The 24,669-nt window shown below is 38.1% G+C and overlaps 1 protein-coding gene and 2 long non-coding RNA genes across 3 annotated transcripts; 2 read left to right on the forward strand and 1 right to left on the reverse strand.

The window, feature by feature from the left end:
* The first annotated feature begins 6,672 nt into the window (after positions 1-6,672).
* Positions 6,673-8,415, forward strand: LOC145217922 (uncharacterized). The gene is made up of 3 exons (XR_013857522.1): positions 6,673-6,778; positions 6,835-7,653; positions 8,350-8,415. It is a non-coding gene; the product is annotated as an uncharacterized LOC145217922 (long non-coding RNA).
* LOC145217920 (uncharacterized) lies at positions 8,336-17,023 on the reverse strand. The gene is made up of 3 exons (XR_013857520.1): positions 15,868-17,023; positions 8,853-15,342; positions 8,336-8,582 (listed from the first exon to the last, which is right to left on the reverse strand). It is a non-coding gene; the product is annotated as an uncharacterized LOC145217920 (long non-coding RNA).
* On the forward strand, positions 11,912-23,777 carry LOC145217903 (uncharacterized). The gene is made up of 8 exons (XM_080085285.1): positions 11,912-11,969; positions 12,483-12,578; positions 14,023-14,139; positions 15,234-15,350; positions 17,015-17,140; positions 17,702-17,812; positions 22,731-22,853; positions 23,599-23,777. Exons 1-8 carry the CDS (start codon positions 11,912-11,914, stop codon positions 23,775-23,777), a joined length of 927 nt encoding a protein of 308 aa, XP_079941411.1.
* Positions 23,778-24,669: the final 892 nt, after the last annotated feature.

The raw sequence follows: 24,669 nt of genomic DNA on the forward strand, positions 1-24,669 counted from the left end.
TTTTCAATTTTTTTTTCACATAATCTATCCATCTCCTTTTCAAGTAAAGTGACGATTCAGGTTCATTAAAATCAGATCAGTTTGCTTATAAAAACGCAATGCATTGTTTTTGTCCCACAAATAAAACACTACGACCGATTTGGTGGTTTTCACGCTAAAATTTCTTGAAGTAAATAAGTGTCAGTATTATCTAGCCACCGTACTCTTGTTTTGTCGATAGTACCCCTTGGTACCTTTACTACCTTATTTTTAAAGAACAGAAATGGCGGTTTCCAAATCTACTTTTTATTACGATTTGAGAGCCAACATAAACTGCTATTTCCTTTTGTTAGAGGTCAAGCAGTTCGTTAAGAAACTGATGGAGGGCTCTCTTATCTCGAGTGAGGGGAGATTTGAAAAGAACGAAGAGTTGGAGGAATGAAACTAAGACGATGCAGTAAAAAGACAAACCGAGCATTATAGTCTATCTTTACATGGAATGTTTTTTCGTGTGGTTGTTTTATTACAAAAATAACCCACTTAAATTGGCTTGTTTATAGATGTGGTCTTTTTGTGTTTGTGAAAGCATAGTAAGGCCACATCCACCTTTGCTGCTTTGATGATTTAGGTTGTAAATAGGTTACGTTATAAATGTAAGTGAAATGTAATGACAGGCTACAGGAATTAGTCTGTGTAACAGGGCGATGACCGACGGTGACTATCTTCACCTATATTAGGGTTGCCATATTTTATAATACTCAATCCCTGACAAAATTTATTTCAATGCGTTAACCTAGTGGTTCTCAAACTTTTTCGTTATTTTCTCTAAACGGATTCTTTGCCATTATTTCGAGGGCTTGTGGTCCTTAAGCCTGAATGGGTTTTTCAGAAAAAGGAAAACTGATTGCAAGATTTTAGCCAGTTATGCAAAATTGCGCATAACAATGATCCAAATCTGGCATTACAGACAAGACAAAAACATTACCACTGTGCGCGAACAATTGCATTTTTGGCATGCAATAAAGCCTATTGTTAGTTGGCATTAGGGCTGTTATCAAATAAATAATTATTTGCTTATTTAAAATTTTTAATTATTTGAAAATTTATCAAATAATTTGTTACTCATTTCAAATAATCAAATATTTTTTTCCTATGCTGTAAACCAAAATATATGTGCAAAATCATATTTGAATACATTGGTGACATTGCTATGGAATTGCGGTTACACAAAAGCACTTAAGCATATGTTTTCAGCCTTAAATTAATGTTCATTACCCATTTCTTCAAAATATTAGACTAAAAAAGCACGACAATTTACTGTTCATTCCGGTATTAGTTACACCCAGAAATAATTCAAGTTTTGCATGCAAGTGATTAAAATGGTACAGATCACAATTCAATTCAGCCAGTATCCAAGAAAAACCAGTTGTAATGGTGTAAAAATACACACGGAATACGATCATGTGCTTTTGCCAAATTACAGAGATTAATTGAAACATGTCTCTATCTGTACTAATTATTGCTTTAACCCTTTAACTGCTGAATTATTTTTGACAAAAATTAATGTTTAGACATGCTCTTGCTCTTTAGGGTTTTATGCAAAATCGATAGAAGATAGGCAAAAACTTTCTCTGGGAAAGTTGTTGGGTATAAAATTTTCTACAATTTGAAGATAAAAAAATTTCGGTGACGTCATCACTTACGAAATGACGTCATTTCAATTCTATTTTTCCATAAAATTGCAGTTTATCGGTGTTTTTCGTTACAATTATTAGTTCCAAGTTGTTTTACAAACAATTCCTTACAAAACTTGATGTGTGTTTTTTCGATGACGTCATTAATTAGCTCATGACGTCATAATGATCAATTTTAGTTTCTTATTTTTCTGTAGTAAAGGATAAAATTAATGTTTTTGAGCGTATGAAACTTGTTTTCAATAATGATTTTTGGCAATCTTGACAATTTACGGACTTATTCAAACGTTTACTAAATACCTGTACACACATAATTCATTTACAAGTGTTTGTACATGGGATGTTTATTATGTATCATTACACCACAACATGTGCAAGTTTGAAACACAGATCACAGAAGTTAGCAGAAAAAACACAATTCCAAGCATTCCCAAGGTACTTTGCCCTGATTCTTCTGTATTTGTTGTCCATTCATGAAGCCAAATCCTACCATTTGGCAATGTAAATGCAGTTGAGGACCAGATATAATCAAAATATTGGTCAGCAACCACAAACTTCCCAAGTCAAAATGCTTCTACAACAGTTGTTTTCTTGATAAATAACTGCTGTCACCACGAATAGTAAAGCTAAACTGACTGATACAGCAGTATAATCAAGCAAACCAAGGCAAATTTACTGCCCAAAACTATCCACTTTCAAGCCCAATTCAGCTGAACACACATCAAATTGTAAACAAAGATCGCCACAACGCCCTTACAGAGCCCTGAAACAAACTCCAAGCAGCTGTGTGGTAATCAACCAAGCGTAAAATAACAAAAAAATGGCTGCAAAACATAAATTAGAAAAAAACACGTTTTTTCTGAATTTTGACTTTCTCCTTAGTGTAATTAATTTTTTTCAAATACTAACATATCATTTTTTTCGAATAAATTGAAGCTAATATGCATAAGCTTTCAAACGCACCCCAGTTGTAAAAAATATCCGCACAAATACGATTTTTATCGCTGTTTAGAACCAGGCATGTGTCGGGGCGCATTTATGCGCCCGCCGCAGTTAACCAGGGAGTCGAACCGGAACTGAACCCGAACCCGCGAACCGGTTTGAGCGGTTAATTTCATTAAACCCGAACCGAACCCGAACCGCTAATTACGATTTTCTAAAAACCCGAACCGGAGTTGAACCCCATATTTTGTTTGGCGTTGGACCCGAACCGGACTTGAACCAGTAAAAAATGCAGTCTGTTTAATATTTTGTGATTTTTTTTCTCAAAACAGCGCACTGAAGAATACGCGAAATAACACTTATAGGGCGTGTCAAAAATAACAGAGCAGGGGCAAAATTCTTTTGGAGTTTATATAAGGCCAGGTAGATGATGGGTAGAATTAAAATGAAACGAATAAAAATTTGAACCGGTTTAAAAACCGCAAACCGGTTCGGACCGGATAATTTGCCCAAACCGGAACAAAACCCGAACCCGAAAATATACATTTTTAAAAACCTGAACCGAACCCGAACCCTTAAAAACAAAACCAAGTGAACCCGAACCGAACCTGAACCCATATGACAAGCGGTTCGACTCCCTGCTTTAAACAGAAAAAAAGATATAGCCTAGATTTTTTCTACCATCCTTATTTAATAATAACTCTGGGCCTTATGTATCCGGTATTCTAAATTATTTGAATTGTTCGCATTATTTGATTATTTGAAAAAATAAAATTCTTTATTTGATAACAGCCCTAGTTGGCATGCAATAAAGCCTATTGTTTGGCAATGGAGACGGTCGATTCTCAATCTCACTTTAATTTAAATTTATTTAGTTGCACAAACTGACGCTAAATTAGAATATAGAATTATTTCCAGCTTTTTGCGGTCCCCGCAAAATCGCCTCACGGAGCCATAAAGGACCGCGGACCCCGGTTTGAGAACCGTTGGGTTAACCTTTTTTGCGATCCAATTACTTCTTTAGATAGTAACGTTAGATACGATACCCTGATCCTTGTTGATTAACTTTCTGCGTAGGCTTCTGTTTATTTAAGTTTATTAAGCTAAGCTTACTACTCTCACTATCCTTGAAACATTAAGCGCATATATCACGGGCCGTCAACCTTTGCCACTCTTAAAACTATTAGGACCATTTAAAAAATGTCACAGAAAAAAACAACACTGGAAACCCCCCTTTTAAAGACCTCTTTTTTAAATTTGAAATAAAATGCTACTGTAAAAACGTGTTTACATCTCACGACATTCGACGTTTTGTTGTTAGTTAGTTTCTTGCGTATTAGGTACCAGTTAAAGCAAATGGAACTTCCCACGTTCCCACGTAGCATCGAACGCTGTGTTTTCTTGAGACGCGGATTTTTATTTCTGCATTTAACGCGTATTGTTAGACAACTAGTAACAAACAGGTATTGTTACGCGTGCACACACACTGCAAAACGAAACAGTAACCTTGTGCGTTAACCTGTCCGCCGCCAATTTACCTCTTTACGTTTCATGGTATGGACGCGGTCGTAGCTAACTACTAGAAATTTTCTCCGTTGGTGCATTAATTTCATAGTATATCTATATTTTTTTCTTAAATTCCTGACTTTTAAGTACATTTTCACATTTCTCCCTGAAGCAGATTTGAACACTAAATTCCCTGACATGTCAGGGAAAATCCTGACGTATGGCAACCCTAACCTATATGTCGGTCGTCTGCAGGTCTTCTTGATTATATTTTGAATACGCTACTTTACTTTATGAAAGAATTACTTCAGGAAAGTTTTAGGAAAAACACTGACACCAAACACGATTTAATCTTAATTATGAGTAAGTTCAAAAATGTTTGCGATATTTGTAGTGTTTCGTTTCCATGAGGATCAGCAGTTGTTTCCTAGAGAGTTGGTTCAGTCATAGAAATCAAACTCAATCAAACAATCACTCAACCGTGAATATTGTTTAAAAAATTGGCGCAGTGTATCAAATATTTGCAAAACAAAACGGTAATAGAAAACTATTTGTATATGTTAGTCAACTAGACTGGAGTTGAACATAAATAGTGTATTTGTTATAAATACAGCCTAGATCAGATGTAGTATATTCTAGGATTTGCTGTCGATTATGAAGTTGTAACCCATCACAATAAAAAATAAAGGTTGTACATGAATTCAAGCATAGGCAACCACTTTGTTGCTTGCTATATTTGTGAATAAAAATATGTATATTAGGCAACAGATTAATATTTTGTTTCCAATTAAATGGAGTGCGTGGCAAACCAGGCGGTTTTAAGCTTGTGTAAAAACTTTACACTAGAAAGGTGCAGATGTTTAGTTTATTGTCATTTTCCTACATGAGTTTGTATTGTAGTTCAAGACTAACATTCTGTGGTGCTTGTGAGATTTGAAAGCGTCAATTAGTAAGAAGAAGCTTCTGAAATGCAGTAATTTGCAGAGTATGACTATAAACTATTTGGGAACTGCAAGCAATGACTAATGCTAGGTATTTGTTGATAAATATAAATTGTAATTTGCTTGCTTTTTAATATCATGCAATAATTAAGCAGCTGTGATTTTTTTATCAGAGATGATTTTCAATTACCCTGTTTCCCTTCTCTGCAAAAGCAAGTATTGAAACCCATTTTTAAATCCGATGAGTGACTTCTAGATCAGCCTCTCAGAGATGATAATTTCACCACCAGCCATTTCTTTGGTCTGGTAAGTTGATCTTCAAATTTTTTGTGCAAGAAATTAATAGATCTGTTAATTAAAATCATCAGACAGGCCTTAAACCAAACCATTTAATCTACAATTTTTAGTAAAAATACAGATGAGAAATAGATGTTAAGAATGAAAACAATGGTGTAGATGTTTTTGTTCCTGTTTAATTTCTATTAGTTGTGAGCAGTTGCAGTTAACACAAACGTATTGTTTCTTCAAGCAAACACAGCCGTTTACAAAGCAGCCATTGGATGGAACTTAAACCCACAATCTTTAAGATCCCCAGAAGAAGTCACAAATAATGTACGTTTGTTTATAAATGGTGTATTTGTTTCGTTCAGTGCCTTTATGCATAATATCAACAGCACGCAGCTACCAACACAGGGTCGTATAACAATACGCGATGTGTGCGAGGAAATGGTTGCACGCTCGACAGCAATTAGATGCCAGTCACCCGAGCCTGCAGCTTGCCGGTGTATTACGCAACCATTACATTCTGTGTTCTAGCTGTTACAAAATAATACCTACAGTTATGTCCTATCGACAAATGATGTTGTAATGTCGATATTCCCAAACAAACCTTTTTTTGACTTAAAAAACCTTTGATATTTTGTTGAAATATATGGTCGTTCTTACTTGTAATCCGATTTTAATATTTTTTTAACTTCATTTTAAAAGTTACCATCTGCAAACGGTCAAAATCACGTTTCTGCTCACTTCTAGGGATGTTTAAAGGTTATGCTGGATGTTGAAACACCGATTACAAGGCGGTGGTACCATACTTCTTGATTTTTTCAACATTTTGACCTACAGTTATGTCTTATCAACCAATGATGTTGTAATGTCGATATTTCCTAACAAACCTTTATTTTGTGTTTGCAAACCCTTTTATAGTTTTAAATTTGGATAGGAACTGGCAATCCAATTGGAATAACAATTCAACTCCATTTGATTAGTTAAAGAGCGTAAACGGTCTTTGAAGCGCTTATACTCGTAGAACTTTCTACAGATTGAACTGGGATTTGAACCAGTGATGCACGTAAGTTTCGGTTGATCGAAATGTATCGGCAGAATATACTGTTTTTAAGTTGTTTTCGGTTTCTACAGGAATGCTTGGTCACAGATTATTATTAAGTAAATGCAATGTGTGACAAACCCAATCCCAATTAACCGGAATAATTTGAAAGCTATCTCCGTTTCAAGTATTTGTAAAAACTGTCCTTGTTCTTATATGAGTTTGTATTGTAGTTAAAGCCTGATATTCTGTGCTTTGTTGTGGGATGCAGAAACATTAACTTAAAACAAGAAGTTTTCTGATTTGTGGATATATGTTGTGCAGAGTATGACACGAAAAAAATTTCACAAAAGTGCAAGATTGCAAGAATTGCAAGAAATGACCAATGCCAGGTAACTGTTTGTTAAATTGCGTAAATAATTCCCGATATTTACATGTCAATCAATAGAGGTGCCCTGTCAGACGTCGGCGACAATCAAATGTTCCTGTTTTTCCATACACTTGATGATGTCCAGCGTCGAACTGTCCGTGACACGTGACAGCCATCCAAGATAATCAAACGCTGCCGACCACGACCTCTTCGCCCCTCCACCTTTCCGGTGAGCACCAAATGTTCCAATTGCTTTTTACGAATCACGTGGCCGAGAAATCGAACCTGTCTCGTGACGATGGTCCGCATCAATTGCCTTGTTCACATGTAACAAACTGAATAATGGTGTTGTCAGTTTTCTGTGTTCTGTATAGTTTTTTCTAATGTGCAAAGGATGAATGTTTCGGAGTAAATTGCATTGTCATGAACTGAGACACCTGACAAATGATATAGTGATATAGAACTATTGAAAAAAGAAAACCCATAACAACAGTTCATATTATATAAAACAAAAAGTTTCTCAGTTTGCACATTTAATCATGGATGCATTTTTTCAGAATGAAATAACCAATCTCTGCATCAACTTTAGGAACCACTACTAAATCCGATGAGCGATTTGTAAATACCTGTAAAGGTGATAATTTCTTCACCAGACATTTCTTCATCAATTTCCAGCATATAAATTCCCATGAATAAATCGCAGCAAAAGATGATAGAAATGAAATAAATGATGTAGATCGCAACGTTTTTGTTCCCGTTTATTTTCTATCAGATGTAGGCAGTTGCAATTAACATGAACGTATTTTCTTTCCAAGCCAACACAGCTGTTCACAAAGCAGCTATTGAGTGGGATTCGACCCACAATATTTAAGATCTCCAGAAGAAATCACAAAGAATGTAAGTTTGGCGGTTTTAAGTGATTAATTAGTAAATCATTCAGTAGCTTTATGTGTTGCATACTGTAATAGTGTAATGCTTCGGGTGGAATATTAACAGCATGCAGCTACCAACATAGGCTCGTATAACAATACGCGATGTGTGCGAGGAAATCGTTGCGCGCTCGGCAGCAATTAGATGCCAGTCACCCGAGCTAGCAGCTTGCCGGTGTATTACGCAACCGTTTCATTCTGTGTTTCTACCTGTTGCGAAATAATACTTATAGTTAAATCCTATCGCACAATCATGCTAAAATTGCAACATTTCAAAAGAAACCTTTATTTTGCTTTTGCAAGCCCTTTTAAAATTGTATGTAAGTTTGGTTAGGAACTTGCAATCCAATTGTAATAACAATTCAACTCAAATTGATTAGTTAAAGAGCGTAAACGGTCTTTGAAGCGCTTATACTCACATCTAGGACTTTCTACAGGCTGATCTGGGATTTGAACTCGTGATGTACGTAAGTTTCGGTTGACCGAAATGTATCGGGCGAATATACTGTTTTAATGTTGTTTTCGGTTGCTACAGTAATGCTTGGCCACAGATTATTATTTAAGTATGCAATTAAATGCAATGTGCGAAAAACCCAATTCCAGTTAAATATAATTGCTTATATTTGCGTAAAATAATTGCTTATATTTACATGTCAATCAATAGAGATGCCCTGTCAGGCGTCGGCGACAATCAAATGTTCCTGTTTTTCCATACACTTGATGATGTCCAGCGTCGATCTATCCGTGACACGTGACAGCCATCCAAGATAAACGCTGCCGACCACGACCTCTTCACCCCTCTACCTTTCCAGTGAGCACCAGATGTTCCAATTGCTTTTTACGAAGTACGTGGCCGAGAAATCGAACATGTCTCCTGACCATGGTCCACATCATTGCCTTGTTTACATTTAACAAATTGAATAATGGTGTTGTCTAGTTTGTTCTAATTGCATTGTCATGAACTAAGACACCTGACAAATGATGTTTGTTATTGTGATATAGAACTATTGAAAAATGAAAACGCATAACAACAGTTCATATTATATAAAACAAAGAGTTTCTCAGTTTGCAAATGTAATCGTGGATGCATTTTTTCAGAATGAAATAAACAATCGCTGCGTCAACTTTTGAACCCACTACTAAATCCGATGAGCGATTTGTTAATACCTGTAACGATGATAATTTCTCTAACATTCCTTTGTTTACTCTGGTAAGTTGATCTTCTAATTCCTCTGTATCAAAAATTAATAGAGCTTTTGAATAAAATCAACATACCAGCCCTGAACAAAAAAACATTTGGTTTACATTTTTTTAGCAAAATACTAGCTGGAAAATTAGAATTCTTTGCACTATAACTCCCAGCAGATAAACATCCATAAATAAATGTAAGCAAAAGATGATAGAAATGAAAAAATTGGTGCAGATTACAACGTTTTTGTTTATGTTTACTTTCTATCAGATGTAGGCAGTTGCAATTAACACAAACGTACTTTTATTCCAAGCTAGCACTGCTGTTCACAAATCAGCTATTGATTGGGATTCGAACAACAATCTGTAAGATGTCCGTATGAAGTCACAAAAAATGTCAGTTTGGCGATTTTAGGTGTTTAATGGGAAAGTCATTCAATAGCTTTATGTGTTGTATATGTTAATGCATCGGGTGGAATATTAAAAGCATGCAGCTACTAACACTGGTTCGTATAACAATACGCGATGTGCGCTCGGCAGCAATTAGATGCCAGTCACCCGAACTTGCAGCTTGTCGGTGTATTACGCAACCGTTACATTCTGTGTTCTAGGCCTTGCGAAATAATACCTTTAGTTAAGTCCTATTGACCAACAATGTTGTAATGTCGATATTCCCAAACAAACCTATATTTTGTGTTGACGATTGTTTGAATATTGGGACTTTCGTACTTGCAATGTGCATCATGTTAGAATTGCAACATTTTGAAAGTAAACCTGAATTTTGCCTTACAAATCCTTTTTGTAACTTATTTCGGCCCACATAAAAGTTAGGGTAGGCACTTATTCACTCGTAATTCTTTTGGGGCAATAATTAAAATCCAAAATAGCTCGAAACTGTAACAGGTTTATGAACAAAAAGGTTTTCTTCACTTCTAGCGCTGTTTACAGTTTAAGCTGAAATTTAAACCACCATCCTTACGATTGTAAAGTAGATCCGCATATATAACACATATAGTTTATTTTGTTTGTTTGTTTTTGCCTTGGAAATTTCTTGCTGCATGTACTGACCCAAATTGGTTCGTACTTTGATAGTCTGTGTAATTTTGTTGTATGCTAGTAAAACCGATGTAACGTTGTTGTTTTTTCTGTTTTACAGCCAGCGAAGTGTGTAAAGAATGCAACAACTGCAAAGCAGCCAAAACGCTTGTAAGTGCGATCGGTAAAGAAGCACCAAACAAATGGTTTGTTCTTGTTTTATTGTTATCTTTCCAATGCAATACAAAGATTGAGACGGGATGCCCCGGTAGGTGCCACACCGTTAGTATGTAACTACAGAGTCGCCATGCATTTGCATAAAAACAGCTTATTCTGTTCAGGGCAATGATTAAAAGCAAAAACCTTAATTTGGTGGAATTTGTGACGGTTTTTTCCTGCTATGGTGGGTCAGCTGGTAAACTCATCGGTCACTTTATTATAAAGCACAAGTAAAATAATAAATGTTATGTGATACGAACGCCAGACAAGTGCGTATAATGTGGCATGAACAAAAACAAAACTGCCACAGAGCTTGTGTAGATTGCAGACGATTTTACAAACGCTATGTTCATCCTATACGCAGTTGTGGACCAGTTACAACAAACACAAACATAACAAGCCAACACAACTGTTTCAGTGAAGCCATTGGCTGGAACTTAAACCCACATCTTAAGATCTCCTAAGTCACAAAAAATGTAAGTTTGACGCTTTTAAGTGTTTAACTTGAAAGTCATTCATCAGCTTTATGCGTTGTATATGTTAATGCATCGTGTGGAATATTAACAGCATGCAGCTACCAACACAGGGCCGTATAACAATACGCGATGTGTGCGAGGAAATCGTTGCACACTCGGCAGCAATTAGATGCCAGTCACCCGAGCTAGTAGCTTGCCGGTGTATTACGCAACCACTACATTCTGTGTTTCTAGCTGTTTTATCCTATCCATCAAATATGTTGTAGTGTCGATATTCCCAAACAAACCTTTATTTTGTGTTGACAATCGTTTGAATATAGGGACTTTCGTACTTGCAATGTGTATGGAATATACATCTAACTTTTAAATAGATTTTAAACAGTTGAATAGCTATAAGCTGCAAAATAGTCTTTAATCGTTTCTGCTTCGTTCTACGGCTTCTTGAAGTTGAGCTGGAACTCAAACCACCGACGTTACGATTGCAATGGGGTTGCACCATACTTTGAGCCTCCTTGGATCCAGAAACCCACTAACCCTTTGATTGCAATGCAGTTGTACTAACCACTGGACCATCTTAGATCTAGAAATTAGATTAAAACCACCAACCTTGCCATTTTAAGGCGGTTAACCATACTGTGGGCCATCTTAGATCCAAATTTTGTTTTGCAAGACTGTTTTTCTTGTCACTAGACTATCTTAGAGAATGAAATGGGATTACGATGATTAATCTTATGATTGTAATGAGGTTGTATGGACCTGGGTCATCTTGGGGAGCAAATTGGGCTTAAAACCGTCAAATAGAAAATTATACTAAGGTTGAACTACTATCATGTACTTGTACACAGAGAAGGGTTGTTTTCAACACAGGAGCATACGATCAAGCATGTTTATCAGGATTATGAATCAACAATTGTTCTACGATCACAATACGGTTTCCTGTTTTTGCGTCCGTTGTTGAACGACGTATTGGATCAAAGCCAGGTACCAGTTTGTATCTCCACAGTAAGGTCTGTGGTTTAATATAGTCGTGACGCTGGTATCGTTAACCATAGATATTCAGTAGATAACTTGAATACTTAAAAATGCGTGTAGTTGTCTGATACCAGTAGTAATGTTATTTTTCTTGATACCTATATAAGTACAGCCAACTTATATAGGTATCATTTGTTTTATTAAAACCAATTTATCTTCGTGGATTTTTGGTAGCTTATGTTTTCCACATTTTATTATTTGCTTGGTAAAATTAATACTTTTTATTCATTGTGTTTCAAATAGGAGTTCATAGGATTTGTTGTACAAACTAAAACTATGTCAATTTTCAACTGGAAGTTACTGACTATTTTTGCCATCTTCTTTATAAAATACGGTAAGAGATAAATAAATTTCCAGTCATATTGCAAGATGAACTTTAAGTTGTTTAGGAACACACTAATTATGATCACTTATGCGTCATAATAACCCACATTCTAATTCTATAACCTTGTTATGCCTCAATAATTTTACTTTTTTTGTCTTAATTAGTTTTTGTTTAATGGTATGAGTGGAATACCCATTACACGACGAGTGCCAACAAAATTAAATTGGACGACCTAATACTACCTGAACCAATCGAAAATAGTTTTCGAAGCTTTATAACCGTTTGTTTGTCACAAAATTCATTTCCCAGAAAACTTATTTGGTGACTAATTTTTTTTAACAATCACTATAGCTAAGATTTGAACCGACGACCTTGCGAACACAAGGCGTCAAAATTATTGAGCTTTGAGGGTTGATTTAATTGTGCAAAGTTTAAAGTATCGCAGTAACAAAACCAAAACTATTATAAAGGTAGATTTCCCGGTAGTATACAAAGCTTAACTGTTACGTCTTTGATTGACAGGCTCTGCACAAGTCTGTCCAAACCACATGGTTGAATGTCCAGATGGCTCTTGTAGTGTATACGGTGGCCAGTGTACAAACTGTTTAGTATGCAACGGTACGTAAAATGCTTGTCTATAATTTTGACTGATTAAAATTTTTGCTGACTAAGCAATTATTGCCATTGCAAACGCCTGTGCTTCATTGCGCTACCTACCGGAAATTAGGCGGCCTGTGCCGTGAGTTCTTTTTATAGTAGCTCTCGGAAAACGAGCGTTTTTCTGCTTATCACGCAGCTTGAACCGGCGAAACGGTTTGTGTTATGGCTGTGCACGGGTTTCTGATTTAAAAATGTTGTTTTTTAGACATAGATAAAAGATAGTATGCTATTTCCCTGAAATTTAATTACTTATCACATTCTTGTGATTACATGTTTTTTTGTTGGTCTTTGAATATTGTAATTGAGCGCATATAAATAATGTGTTTGTACTTACTACCAAGCATAGGGGACTACATGCTCGTAAAACATGAAAGTAAGATAACATCCTAAACAATCTTGTCTAATTACCAAGATACAAAATCACAAAATAGATGAACATAATTTCATAACTGGGATCAGCACTGAAGCGCTTATGCAGACCAGCGATCGCGGCACACTTATATATAAATCACAGTGCGCCAGGGCTAGAAAAATGGCGTCTTTAATGGGCCTGTTGTACTGTGAAATCACAAAATATTCAAATAGTAATCATCCACAGTTATTGTGAGGTTAAAATGACGTCGAGCATACTATTGAGTAAAGTTAGGTACACCAAAAAATGCAGTGCAAACCGAAAGGAGTCCCAAGGCAGGGTTAGGTTAGGTTAGGTCGCAGGAGGTATGGTAAAACATTTTTCATAATTTTTCAATTTAACAGGAGCACAATCTGAATAAAAATAAAAAGGGGGGAGACATAAGCACTTAGCGTCAAAACTGCCTAGCGAGTTCCAGCTTGGTAAAGTCTACGCCAGGGCTGGTAAGCCATACGACCCTCGCGCTTGATTAAACAAAGTATCCGGTCCGCTGTAAATAAGGTTTAGTGATGCCTGATCTAACCGATTAGAATCTGTGTGGGTGTGCATTTGTACAAAGAGGGACTAAACCATGCTAAACCATAGGACTAAGTTTTGACAGAAAAATTACCAACATATGCTGCAGACAGTGCGCACTGTTTTGAAATCAGCCGTATCTCTCGTCACCACCTGCATTGACGAGACCTTATATGTCAAAACAGTGTGCAGTGTCTGCAGGCACAATTATAAACTGCATCATAAAATCTATTAACTCACTCATTACCTTTTGTCTCATTGCTAATGCTATTGTTACACAGCATTCAGTTCTTGTTTTGTTTCTTTATACTAACCCTTTAAAGGTTTTTATTTACATGTTGTTGTCTAAAACTGTTTAATACCAGTTTTTGTATCTCATTGCTAAGATGTTGATCTAATCTTATAATGCAACAGTGGACAATTTAGCTCAACAGAAACAAAATCGTGTCTATTCAACGCTGTTTCTTCTTGTAGGAAATTGCGACCCTTTAAACGAATTCGAATGCCAATCAGGTGGATGTATTCCTTTGACTAGAAAATGTGACCGAGTACAAGATTGTCCAGGCAGTGAGGACGAAAATGGCTGTCCCAGTAAGTGGCAGAAAGGCCGTGGTATTTTACTATCTACTTATTTACCCTTTTACGTTTTTCAAAAATACAATGTAATTCACATACTGATAGTAGCGCTTGTAATTCTATTACAAAGTTAAATGACGATTTAATATCATCAACTGCTATATTTAGCGAACACGTGCCATTTCTTACCTGTTTTTATTGTCGCTTGGGAGGTAATAACCATGATATCCATATTGCATTATTACAGAAACCAATATTATGCCGTGTGTGTGGTTACAGGAACTAATTTAAGAATAAAATTCAAAAGCACAAATACAAGATTATTCCGCATGCTGATAGTAGCGCCTGTAATTCTATTTCACAAGTAAACAAAGATTTAATATTATCAATTATAAGTAGAAGATACAACTTTACTCGTGTTGAAGGCTTTATAAAAACAAATAAGCAAGCGTTCGAAAATCAAAACATTCAAATTGGCAAACTCAAAACATGACAAAGCATTTTTTACGTGGTTCGAACCCCGGACGCTCCCAGGCGAAGTCCGGTTAAGGTTTTATTTATGTCTGTATGTGGGTCAGGCTCGCCGGGCCATTCGGCCATGCTCCTGCCCGTTTGGCCAGACATTGGCCCTATCAAAAATGACTTTTATGCTCCCTGTTGGCGGAGAAATAGCGTTTTAGACTCTCGTGCCGACTTGGATTGCATTAACCTGGCTACTCCAACATGCACGTCCAATATCTTGTCAGCAGCTGCGCTAGTAAAACCCTGATCGTTGCAATAGCTCCATGTTTTTATGCTGATAGTGTACTAATTTTACACCGCCTTGGTTCCCATGCAGTTGGTTAGCCATTGAGTATGCAGTTCTCCTGTGGTTTTTGCACAGTTTGTGGCATTGAACAAAGGATTGGGCACACCTTGTTCGCCTTGTATTTCCAACAACCTGCGTTGTCATAGCCTCCCTACACTAGCCTGTAAGGCCAATATACATATATTACAATATACTTGACCTTACAGCCAGGCTGCTGCACTTTGTTGAGAGTAGCATTTTGAAAGCAATCACTCACCTTTGTTCAGAACAATACAAAGGTAACGTAAATTTTTGCTTCTAGTTTCTGAGGGTTGCTGGTATCATTACTTCCAGTGTACTCCTTCGATGGAATGTAAATGGAACCCATCAATGTGCGATTCCCCTTGCCCAGCTGGTGACACACAGCCCATCTGCGATAGTAAGATGTTTGTTGTTTTTATCATCCGGTACCTTAGGGTGGGACGTTGTGATGGTTGATAATACGCCAGGCCTGTTGAAGGCGATTTACTGAATCAGCCGGTCACCAAGCATATCTATATGGCATGGCGTAGCTAAAAACATTTGATTCGGAATGATGTCTTTGATGGGGCTGACGTAGTATGATTTACAAATGAGTTTAATGGCAGGTGAAGTCTTTCTGCAACGGGCTCGACGTGTAACTGCTTAGCGGGGACGTTGCACTTTGCTTAGTTGTGACGTAGAAGTTTTCGTTGCGATTAGTTTTGGGTTTTGGACCTGCTCCGCTCCTCTTGGGCGAGGGAAGGCGCAGTGCTTTATGTTCCAGCGCTCCTTGGCGCCCTTGAGCGTGCAGCGAAATCAAATTATGGAGCACGGTTTTTATCATGACAAATGTAAAAAAAACATGTGTAGTTTAATGTCATTCTTCTACAGCTTTTCGATAGGCCTTTGACATACCATTATTTGATTTCACATACCTTTGCAACCTTCTGTCTTTCTTTTTTTTAAGGGGGGGGGAGGTGTCGGACTTTAAAATAAAACTTCGATAGCTGGAAAATCTGTAAGACCTACAATAACGGGCAGTCGTAAAACTGAGTGTGTATTCAAATATGTGGTGTAAATACGGTAACAGATTAACAGTGCATATATAACAAGCTCGGCACCACTCCCAGGTTAACACCACGTGGAGAATTGCTGCTAACACTATATATCACGGCAGATCCACGATTAGCTGAATTACTAATTTAGCAGCAAAAGATGTGTAGGGTTAGGAAGCAAGTTTTTGAAATGTGATAACATGAACTTTGGTTTTGATTTGTTATTGATAATACCTTTCCTTCACCCAAACATACCTATTCGCAGCATTTTTAGAAACATATCCTTCCAAATATGTATTTGTGCATGTTGCACCACCTATCGTAAATTAGCTATATATGGATTTGCCATATAGTGTTAGTAGATTATCTGCCTAATAGGGCCTCGTTGTATACTACAGCGACATAACGTATTATGATAATTACGACGTCATAGTCGGTGACAAATGACTTCCTTTGCTTTATGTTGTTGTGCTCCCTGCCATAACGCTGCACAACTAACGATAAAATAAATAAAACAGACAAGTACGGAACCATGCCTAGTATGCACAGCTTTGTAATAGGAATACCAGACCATTCAGTTAAGATGAACATAAATTCAAACCGCGGTTAGCCATTAAGCTCGCAGTAAACGCGAGTCCGGTCGTAACCTCAAAAAGTAAAACACTCCGGTCGTAACCTCAAAAACCTCGAATCCCACTGCAGCCTTGCCAAATGGGAATACTCGATGACAGGCTGTACTATAATTTGTATGTGTATGCCGTGAAAGCAGGTCTGCATGAACGCTTTAAGGCTAATACCAGTTATTAATTTAAGTTTATCTAAACTGATTACTGGTCAATCGGTGCAAAAACGGTGCGCGTGAATTGACTTTCAAAGGGCTCACCACAAAGCCTGTGTTCTTCACTGGGTAAAGCATGAGTCCTGAATAGATTTCTATAGTGGGTTTGAATCCCACAGCAAGCTTGATTAAGCTTGATATTTTGAGTTAATCACGACATTAATAAGTAAAACTGAAGTTGTGATGCAGGTCAATGCGGTGCCGATGAGTTTTTGTGCGATTCCGGGGCTTGTATCCCAATGTATCACCGTTGTGATGGAGCAAAAGACTGTGCAAGTGCGAACGATGAAGCTGGCTGTGCAGTAATACCAGTGGGTAAGTATTTGTGTTCTTAATATCACATGTAAAAGCGATATTATTGACTGCACAAAACTCGGTTGGAAACCTGCTTTAAGATTGCAAAGTCATGCATGTAACAAGCGCTATGGTTGACTCCACGAAACTCGTTAGGAAACCCGCTTTAAGCTTGTAAAGTCATGGATGTAACAAGCATTGTTGTTGACTGCACGATACTCGTTAGGAAACCTGCTTTAAGCCCGCAAAGTAGTGCATGTAACAAGCGCTGTGGTTGACTGCACGAAGCTCGTTAGGAAACCCGCTTTAAGCCCACAAAGTAGTGCATCTAACAAGCGCTGTGGTTGACTGCACGAAACTCGTTAGGAAACCCGTTTTGAGCTTGCAAAGTCGTGCATGTAACAAGTGCTATGGTTGACTGCACGATGCTCGTTAGGAAAACAGTTTTAAGTGTGCAAAGTCGTGCATGTAACAAGCGCCATGGTTGACTGCACGAAGCTCGTTAGGAAACCCACTTTAAGCTTGCAAAGTCGTTCATGTAACAAGCGCTCACAATTTCATGATCACTATTTTTACCTGCAGATGTGGACGGCTGCCCTTTACATCAGTTTGACTGCGGTGGCTCGTGTAGTGGGATTCAACTTGCTTGTAACGCTGGATCCTGTATCTTTGATATTGCAGCCCAATGCTCCGGTGACTATTAAAAAACTTTAGTTATGCCTACTTATGTCTCTAAAAGAGATGCCTGTCCCCATCTTTGGTGGCTTGATTCGGTATGATGCCGTCAATGGGCCTGGCGTATAAACGAATCCGGTTAATCGCATCATCGATTTGCCAAAACATTTAATGCGATTAACCGGATTATGTGATAATCTGGTTGTAATGTAAACAGCCTTTAACATAAGTGCTCATTTTCAATTTCCCATCTAACAAAGTTGAATTGACGTTTAACTACGGCTAAAGTGCAGTATTTTCTCTTTTTTTATGCCAAGAATAAAAATAAGTACTCTAAAGTCATGCTTTCTAGCTGTCGTGGCCCATTTGCACAAACAATAACAAATTTGGGAGATTGAAGAAACAACTTTTAAAAAACTAACATGTCTAGCTTGCTTCAAAACAAACTACAAAAAATTCCACAAAATCATTACTTAAAACTTATGGTTGATAGTTTTAGATAAACTCTTCTTGAATATATATTTTATAATGTGGTAAAGAAACAGTAGCAACGCACACGCAGTCTTTAGTTGGCGCACACACCAACAAATTGTTTGATTTGTGCTTTCTCTTGCACCAAGATCTATTTTAAAAGATGTGTTACATCGCACCTTAGACAGGTGTATCCTGAAAATGTTTGCAGGGTCGCAATATTTTGATTATGACGTTTTGGTTCCGCTTTGGGAAGTTTCTCTTTTGTTTTTTAATTAAAAACGTCGCGTAGGTGCAGAATTGTAAGCATGTACCAACTTATAAAAGTACAAGACCGAAACCTGGTCAAAAACTTCGGCACATTCTACACGGGAAGGGCGCTAAGGCGAGCTGCGTCAGTTACTTTTGTAATCCATTATCCAATTGACATAAAAATAATTAATCTTAGCAAAACCTGACTCAGATTGCGGCGCTGGTTTCTGGCTGATTCGGCGAAACTGCAGCTGCAAGATTAGATCAATGTACGATCGTTGCTTTAAAAATTGAAACTAGCAACTGCAACAACTACTAGAGGAATAAATACCTTTCAGAATCGGTGATCCACCTATTAAGTTGCGCAAGGTCACGAAGAAAAGACATTAATTTTGCCAAGCATTGGCACTTCACCAATTATGTGAACCTGAACAACATAGTTTGATTACCTGCGATCTAAGATTTATTGCAACCATTGCGAGTTTGGAGGGTCACAAACAATGTAACAGTAAACGTTTTTAACCATTTGTTTTGCATTTAACATTCTTTAAAATACAGTTTGATGCTTTAAGCTTGTGCAGTTCGCACTTTGCAAGAAATTACAATCTTTGCAAGAACATCAGTTTCGTAATTTTAACACATTGGACTCATCATTTATTGGATATTAGACAAACCAACATAATAGGTTAATGCGCACTTTAAGATAACGACTTATTGTTATCGCTCAGCGGTAAACGGAACGTCTATTTAATATCCTAATAACTCTTCAAAAAGAAAGGGGTTCCGGAAATAGTTGCATGCAATTGTTTCAAGAGCAACCACACACAGAACATTGCTCTGCTACGGCGTTTTTAAAGCGGCAATGGCGATTAAATGAAAAAAAGCAAATGGAACGCTTTGATTGCGTTTATGGAGAGGCAATAGCGTTTAAAAAAGGCAAATAGCACGCTTCATAGCGCATAAGCGAATACGGTAGTGAGGTCGCTACAATATCGTCGTTTTCCATTTGAAAAATCTGTCTGTGCGACTTTCTCATAACTTAGAAATCATCAATCCGGTTAAACGCATATTTTGTTCAAAATCGATGCGATTATCCAGTTTATGGAATAAACCGATGTGCGATTAACCTGTAGTGACAACACGCATTACGTTTGCAAGAAACGCCTTTTTTCCTGCGTTTTGTTTTTGTCTCTCGTTTTGGCGTGGCCGGCTCATTCTTAACCGGACACGCTTAATAAAAACAACTTCGCTACATATTGGTGACCGCCGACTACAAGATACGTTTTATCTTGCTTCAAAGATGACAAACCAAGAAAACGCTGTGTCTATTAAATTGCCCACTTTTTGGGCAGAACAGCCAAGGATTTGGTTTCAACAAACCGAAGCGCGATTTGCCCTAAAGAAAATTACCTGCGATCAAACCAAGTACTATTATGTGGTCGCATCACTTGATCAACAAACAGCAAGTAGGTTGATTGATTTATTAGAAGAACCGCCAGAAGAAGGAAAATACACCACGATTAAGCAGCGACTTCTGAGTGTATTAAGTCTTTCCGAATATGAAAGAGCCGCAAAATTATTCCGTATAAACGATCTCGGAGATAAGAAGCCGTCGCAACTTATGGATGAGATGCTGTCTCTGATGTGTGGTCATGTTAACTGCTTTTTGTTTCGATATATATTCTTGCAAGTTTTGCCAAAAGATATACGTTTGATTCTAGCAAAAGAAAGCTTTGATGATCCTCGGAAACTTGCTCTACGAGCTGATGTGCTTTGGCAGGCGAAAGGGCATGAATTGCAAATATCAAAAATTAACAAACGGGATGTAGAAGTGCCCAGAAACTACACGTTCCGGTCTAAAAAGCAGGCTGGATTATGCTTTTATCACGAGCGTTTTGGTAAAAAAAGCTATAAAGTGTCAGAAACCTTGCAGTTGGCAGGGAAATTTACCAGCCGGTCACTCCTAACATCTTCAGCGACCGGCCAATTCAACAACTTGTTTTATGTATGGGATAAAAATACCTGTCAACGCTTTTTAGTTGACACAGGGGCAGAGATTAGTGTTTATCCTGCGTCTGCGTTTCAGCGTAGGAATTGCATTTGTGGTAAATAACTTCAAACAGCCAACGACACCCGCATCTAAACATACGGCAAAAAGCAACTCCAGTTGGATTTAACAATTGGAAGGTTTTCCTGGAATTTCACGCTGGCGCAAGTTTCTAGACCACTCCTTGGTGCTGATTTTGTGCGCGCATTCCTTGATTGTCGACCTCAAGCACAATTGCCTGTTGAATGCTAAATTGTTTTCGAGCATTCCTTTCCAAGCTGCCCCCAAGCTGAACAACATTGCCTGAAACACAGACGCATACGCGAAGCTTCTTTCTAAATTTCCGGTGATTACAGCACCCACTCTACCTTCCACGCCGCCAAAACACAACGTCAAACATTACATCGTGACAACAGGACCACCGGTGCATTCAAGGGCTCGCCGATTGTCTCTTGAAAAACTGGCCATAGCCAAGCAAGAATTCAAAAAAATTCTTGACATGGGAATAACTCGAAGATCAGGGAGTCCCTGGGCTTCGCCCCTACATATGGTTCCCAAAGATGGTACAGGCTGGCGCCCTTGTGGCGATTATCGCAGGTTAAATGCGATAACAGAACCAGACCGATACACACTGCCACACATTCAAGATTTTTCAGCAGGTCTGGCTGGCGCAAAGATGTTTTCCAAAATAGATTTGGTCAAGGGTTACCACCAAGTACCAGTAGCACAAGAAGATATTCCAAAGACGGCAGTTATAACGCCTTTTGGTTTGTTCGAGTTTCTGCGAATGCCATTCGGTATGAAGAATTCCGCGCATTTTCAACGATTAATGGACAGCATTTGCCAGACTCACAATTTTGCATTTGTTTACTTAGAAGACATTCTGATAGCAAGTAAATCCAAGAAGCAACATCTTTCTCATCTTGAGCTTTTTCAGAATTTGTCTGCAAATGGACTGGTAGTCAATTTAAATAAATGCTTATTTGGGAAAACTCACATTGAGTTTCTTGGTCATCACATTTATGCAAACGGAGCTAAACCTCTGACAAGCAAGGTAGCAGCCATTCAACGCTTTCAACGCCCACACACAATTAAAGGTCTGCAGCAATTTGCAGGAATGGTAAATTTCTACCACCGCTTTATTCCTTCGGCCGCAAGCATTATGCTACCCATTTATAAAGCTCTATCAAAGAAGGCTAAACAGTTGGTTTGGACAAAAGAACTGCAGTCCAGTTTTGATGAGGCGAAAAATGCTTTAGCTAAAGCAGTGACACTTGTTCACCGGCAGCCACAAGCACCAGTATCATTAACCACGGCCGCATTGGATCATGCTATAGGCGGGGTTCTACAACAAATGGTTCATGGCTCCTGGGAGCCTCTTGCGTTTTTCAGTCGTCAATTAAGACAAGCTGAAAAGAAATACAGCACGTTTGACCGAGAACTACTCGCTTTGCATGTGCAATCTCTTAAACGAACTTGAACAAGTTCGAAACAGTCCATTCTGTTTTGCCCATGAGCGGAAAAATCACTTTTGCTAGGTTCGTCGTAAGATTGTAGGTTGGGCTACCAACAAACGAAACAATTGGTTGCAGAGGGATGCCTTCCTTGTGAATTTTTGGTAAGCCGTAGATACGCGGGACGGAGCCGTCCGTGCTATGCAGTTGATGGAATAGCCAATACTTTCCGCAAGCTACTGAGTCACTCGAAAGGTCTCATCAATGCCTTTGAACAACGTGGTGTTGAATATTCTATTCCCTGCGCCAAGTGTCCGTTAATATATATCGGGGAAAGTCGACCCTTTCCAATCACGAGGTATCACAAGGCCAACGTATTGATTTGTTCTGGCCCGAGAGCCTGACTACAGGAAAGACTATTTCTTGAGTCATTGAATATTTACCAACGGGGAAACACAAAAAACATCAAAACAGACATGATGGACTTAGAGCGCTACAGGCACCATTCCTCAGCACACAGTATTTTTGTTGCGGTGTGATGTGCTTGTGCTAAATTCTTTTTTCCTTTGTTTATCGTGCACTGTACTACGGGCATTCAGTGTTATTTATCCTGATAAAGGCGACCTGTATAGGACATCGAAATGTAGGAATAAAAATACATTTGCCATAAAAGCTCTGTAGTTCCTTAGTTTGACCACAAATGTTATCACAGGGGTGTGTGGAGCTAACGAGCATGCGTGCCGATCCGGTTACTGCCTTCCGAATCATTATGTCTGTGATGGTTTCCACGATTGCTCTGACTATGACGACGATGAAGCTAATTGTCCGGCCCCAGGTTTGCTACCTTTGTATTTAAAAATTTGTTTATCAGTCACCATCCTTGCGCCAGGGAAAAATTCCAAAGGTTTAGATCAGTGATGCACAATCTTTTTGCTAATCGCAGATCCTTATTTTACCAATGGCCCCCATTTACCTGCCTATTTTTGTTTCAAAATTACTGATGTAAAGAAATTGGTTTATATCATAAATATACTATCTAATAGTGCCAAAAAATAGATTAATTTCCAGCTTGGTGCACGGATTGAGATGCACAGTATAAAGATCAGTCAAGTGTTTATGTCACAGTACGCCAGGCCCATTGAAGGCGCTATTATGACGTCATCAAGTGTTTATGACGTCATAAACTATATTGTAATGCTTGTGGTACCTGTTTTGTTGGCATTGTTATATCTATGGTCAAACGATAGATGGCGCACCCTTGTATGATGTTATCTGCTTGGTATAGTCGCCTACTAGAAAGAAGTCATTTGAAACGGGGTATAGTAGATTAACTTTTTACGGATGTTTAAATGTAATGTATTCCCGCCATGAAGCCAAACAATCAAAGATACCATTTATATAATTATAAAAGTTGCAATGATTTAATTGTTCCCTGCTTTATATAATCCAAAAATCCAAGCCCTTTATGATGTTAGCTTCTTTATGGCATACTGCGAATGGACTGGTGCTTGATAACAACTGACCGATTTTTTCACCAGGTGAAATAAGTGACAATAATTCAACTTTGTTACTTGTTGCAGGAAACTGTGCATCTGACGAATTCCAATGCCTATCTGGAGCCTGTATCCCACGATTTTACCGCTGTGACCGTGTATGGGATTGTGTGAATGGGGATGATGAAGATGGATGCACCCCGGATTATATCCAAGGCAAGTTTCTTTCTCGGATGTCAAAAAAACTTACCAAAATTCACATGTAAATTTGAGCATGTAACAAGCGCTATGGTTCACCACTGAAAGTTCGTTAGCAACCCGCTTTAAGTCTGCAAAGTCGTGTATGTAATAAGCGCTGTGGTTGACCGCACGAAGCTCGTCAGGTAACCCGCTTTAAGCTTGCAAAGTCGTGCATGTAACCAGCGCTATAGTTAACTGCATGAAGCTCAAATCCTGCAATCAACTTTCGTTTTTATGAAATACACATTTAGGCTTAAGGACCGCGAGCCCTCGAAATAATGGCAAAGGGACCGTTTTAAAAAGAAATATGAAAAAGTTTGGGAACCACTGCCCTAGATGAATGCATTTATACTGTGATCAGCTCTAAAGCGTTAATGCAGACCAGCGATCACGGTACACTCAACGATAAACCAAAAAAATCTAGGTTTTTCTAGCCTGTGCCTTGTCACACGCGAATGCTGTGGAAAGGCCGGTTCATTCGATATAACGTCTTCAATAGGCCTGGCGTGCCATGATTCTATAAATCTTGTTTTACACTTAGGTGAAAAACTGCACTGATAATGACACGTGCAATTGTCTTCTGCAACACTTAGTTGACAAACTGCACTGATAATGACACGAGCAATTGTCTTCTGCAACACTTAGTTGACAAACTGCACTGATAATGACACGAGCAATTGTCTTCTGCAACACTTAGTTGACAAACCGCGCTGATAATGACAAGAGAAACTGTCGACTGCAACACTTAGTTGACAAACTGCACTGATAATGACAAGAGAAATTGTCTTCTGCAACACTTAGTTGACAAACTGCACTGATAATGACACGAGCAATTGTCTTCTGCAACACTTAGTTGACAAACTGCACTGATAATGACACGAGCAATTGTCTTCTGCAACACTTAGTTGACAAACTGCA

The sequence above is a fragment of the Phallusia mammillata genome, chromosome 3 (genome assembly GCF_965637545.1).
Source record: "Phallusia mammillata chromosome 3, kaPhaMamm4.hap1.1, whole genome shotgun sequence".
NCBI lineage: Eukaryota > Metazoa > Chordata > Ascidiacea > Phlebobranchia > Ascidiidae > Phallusia > Phallusia mammillata.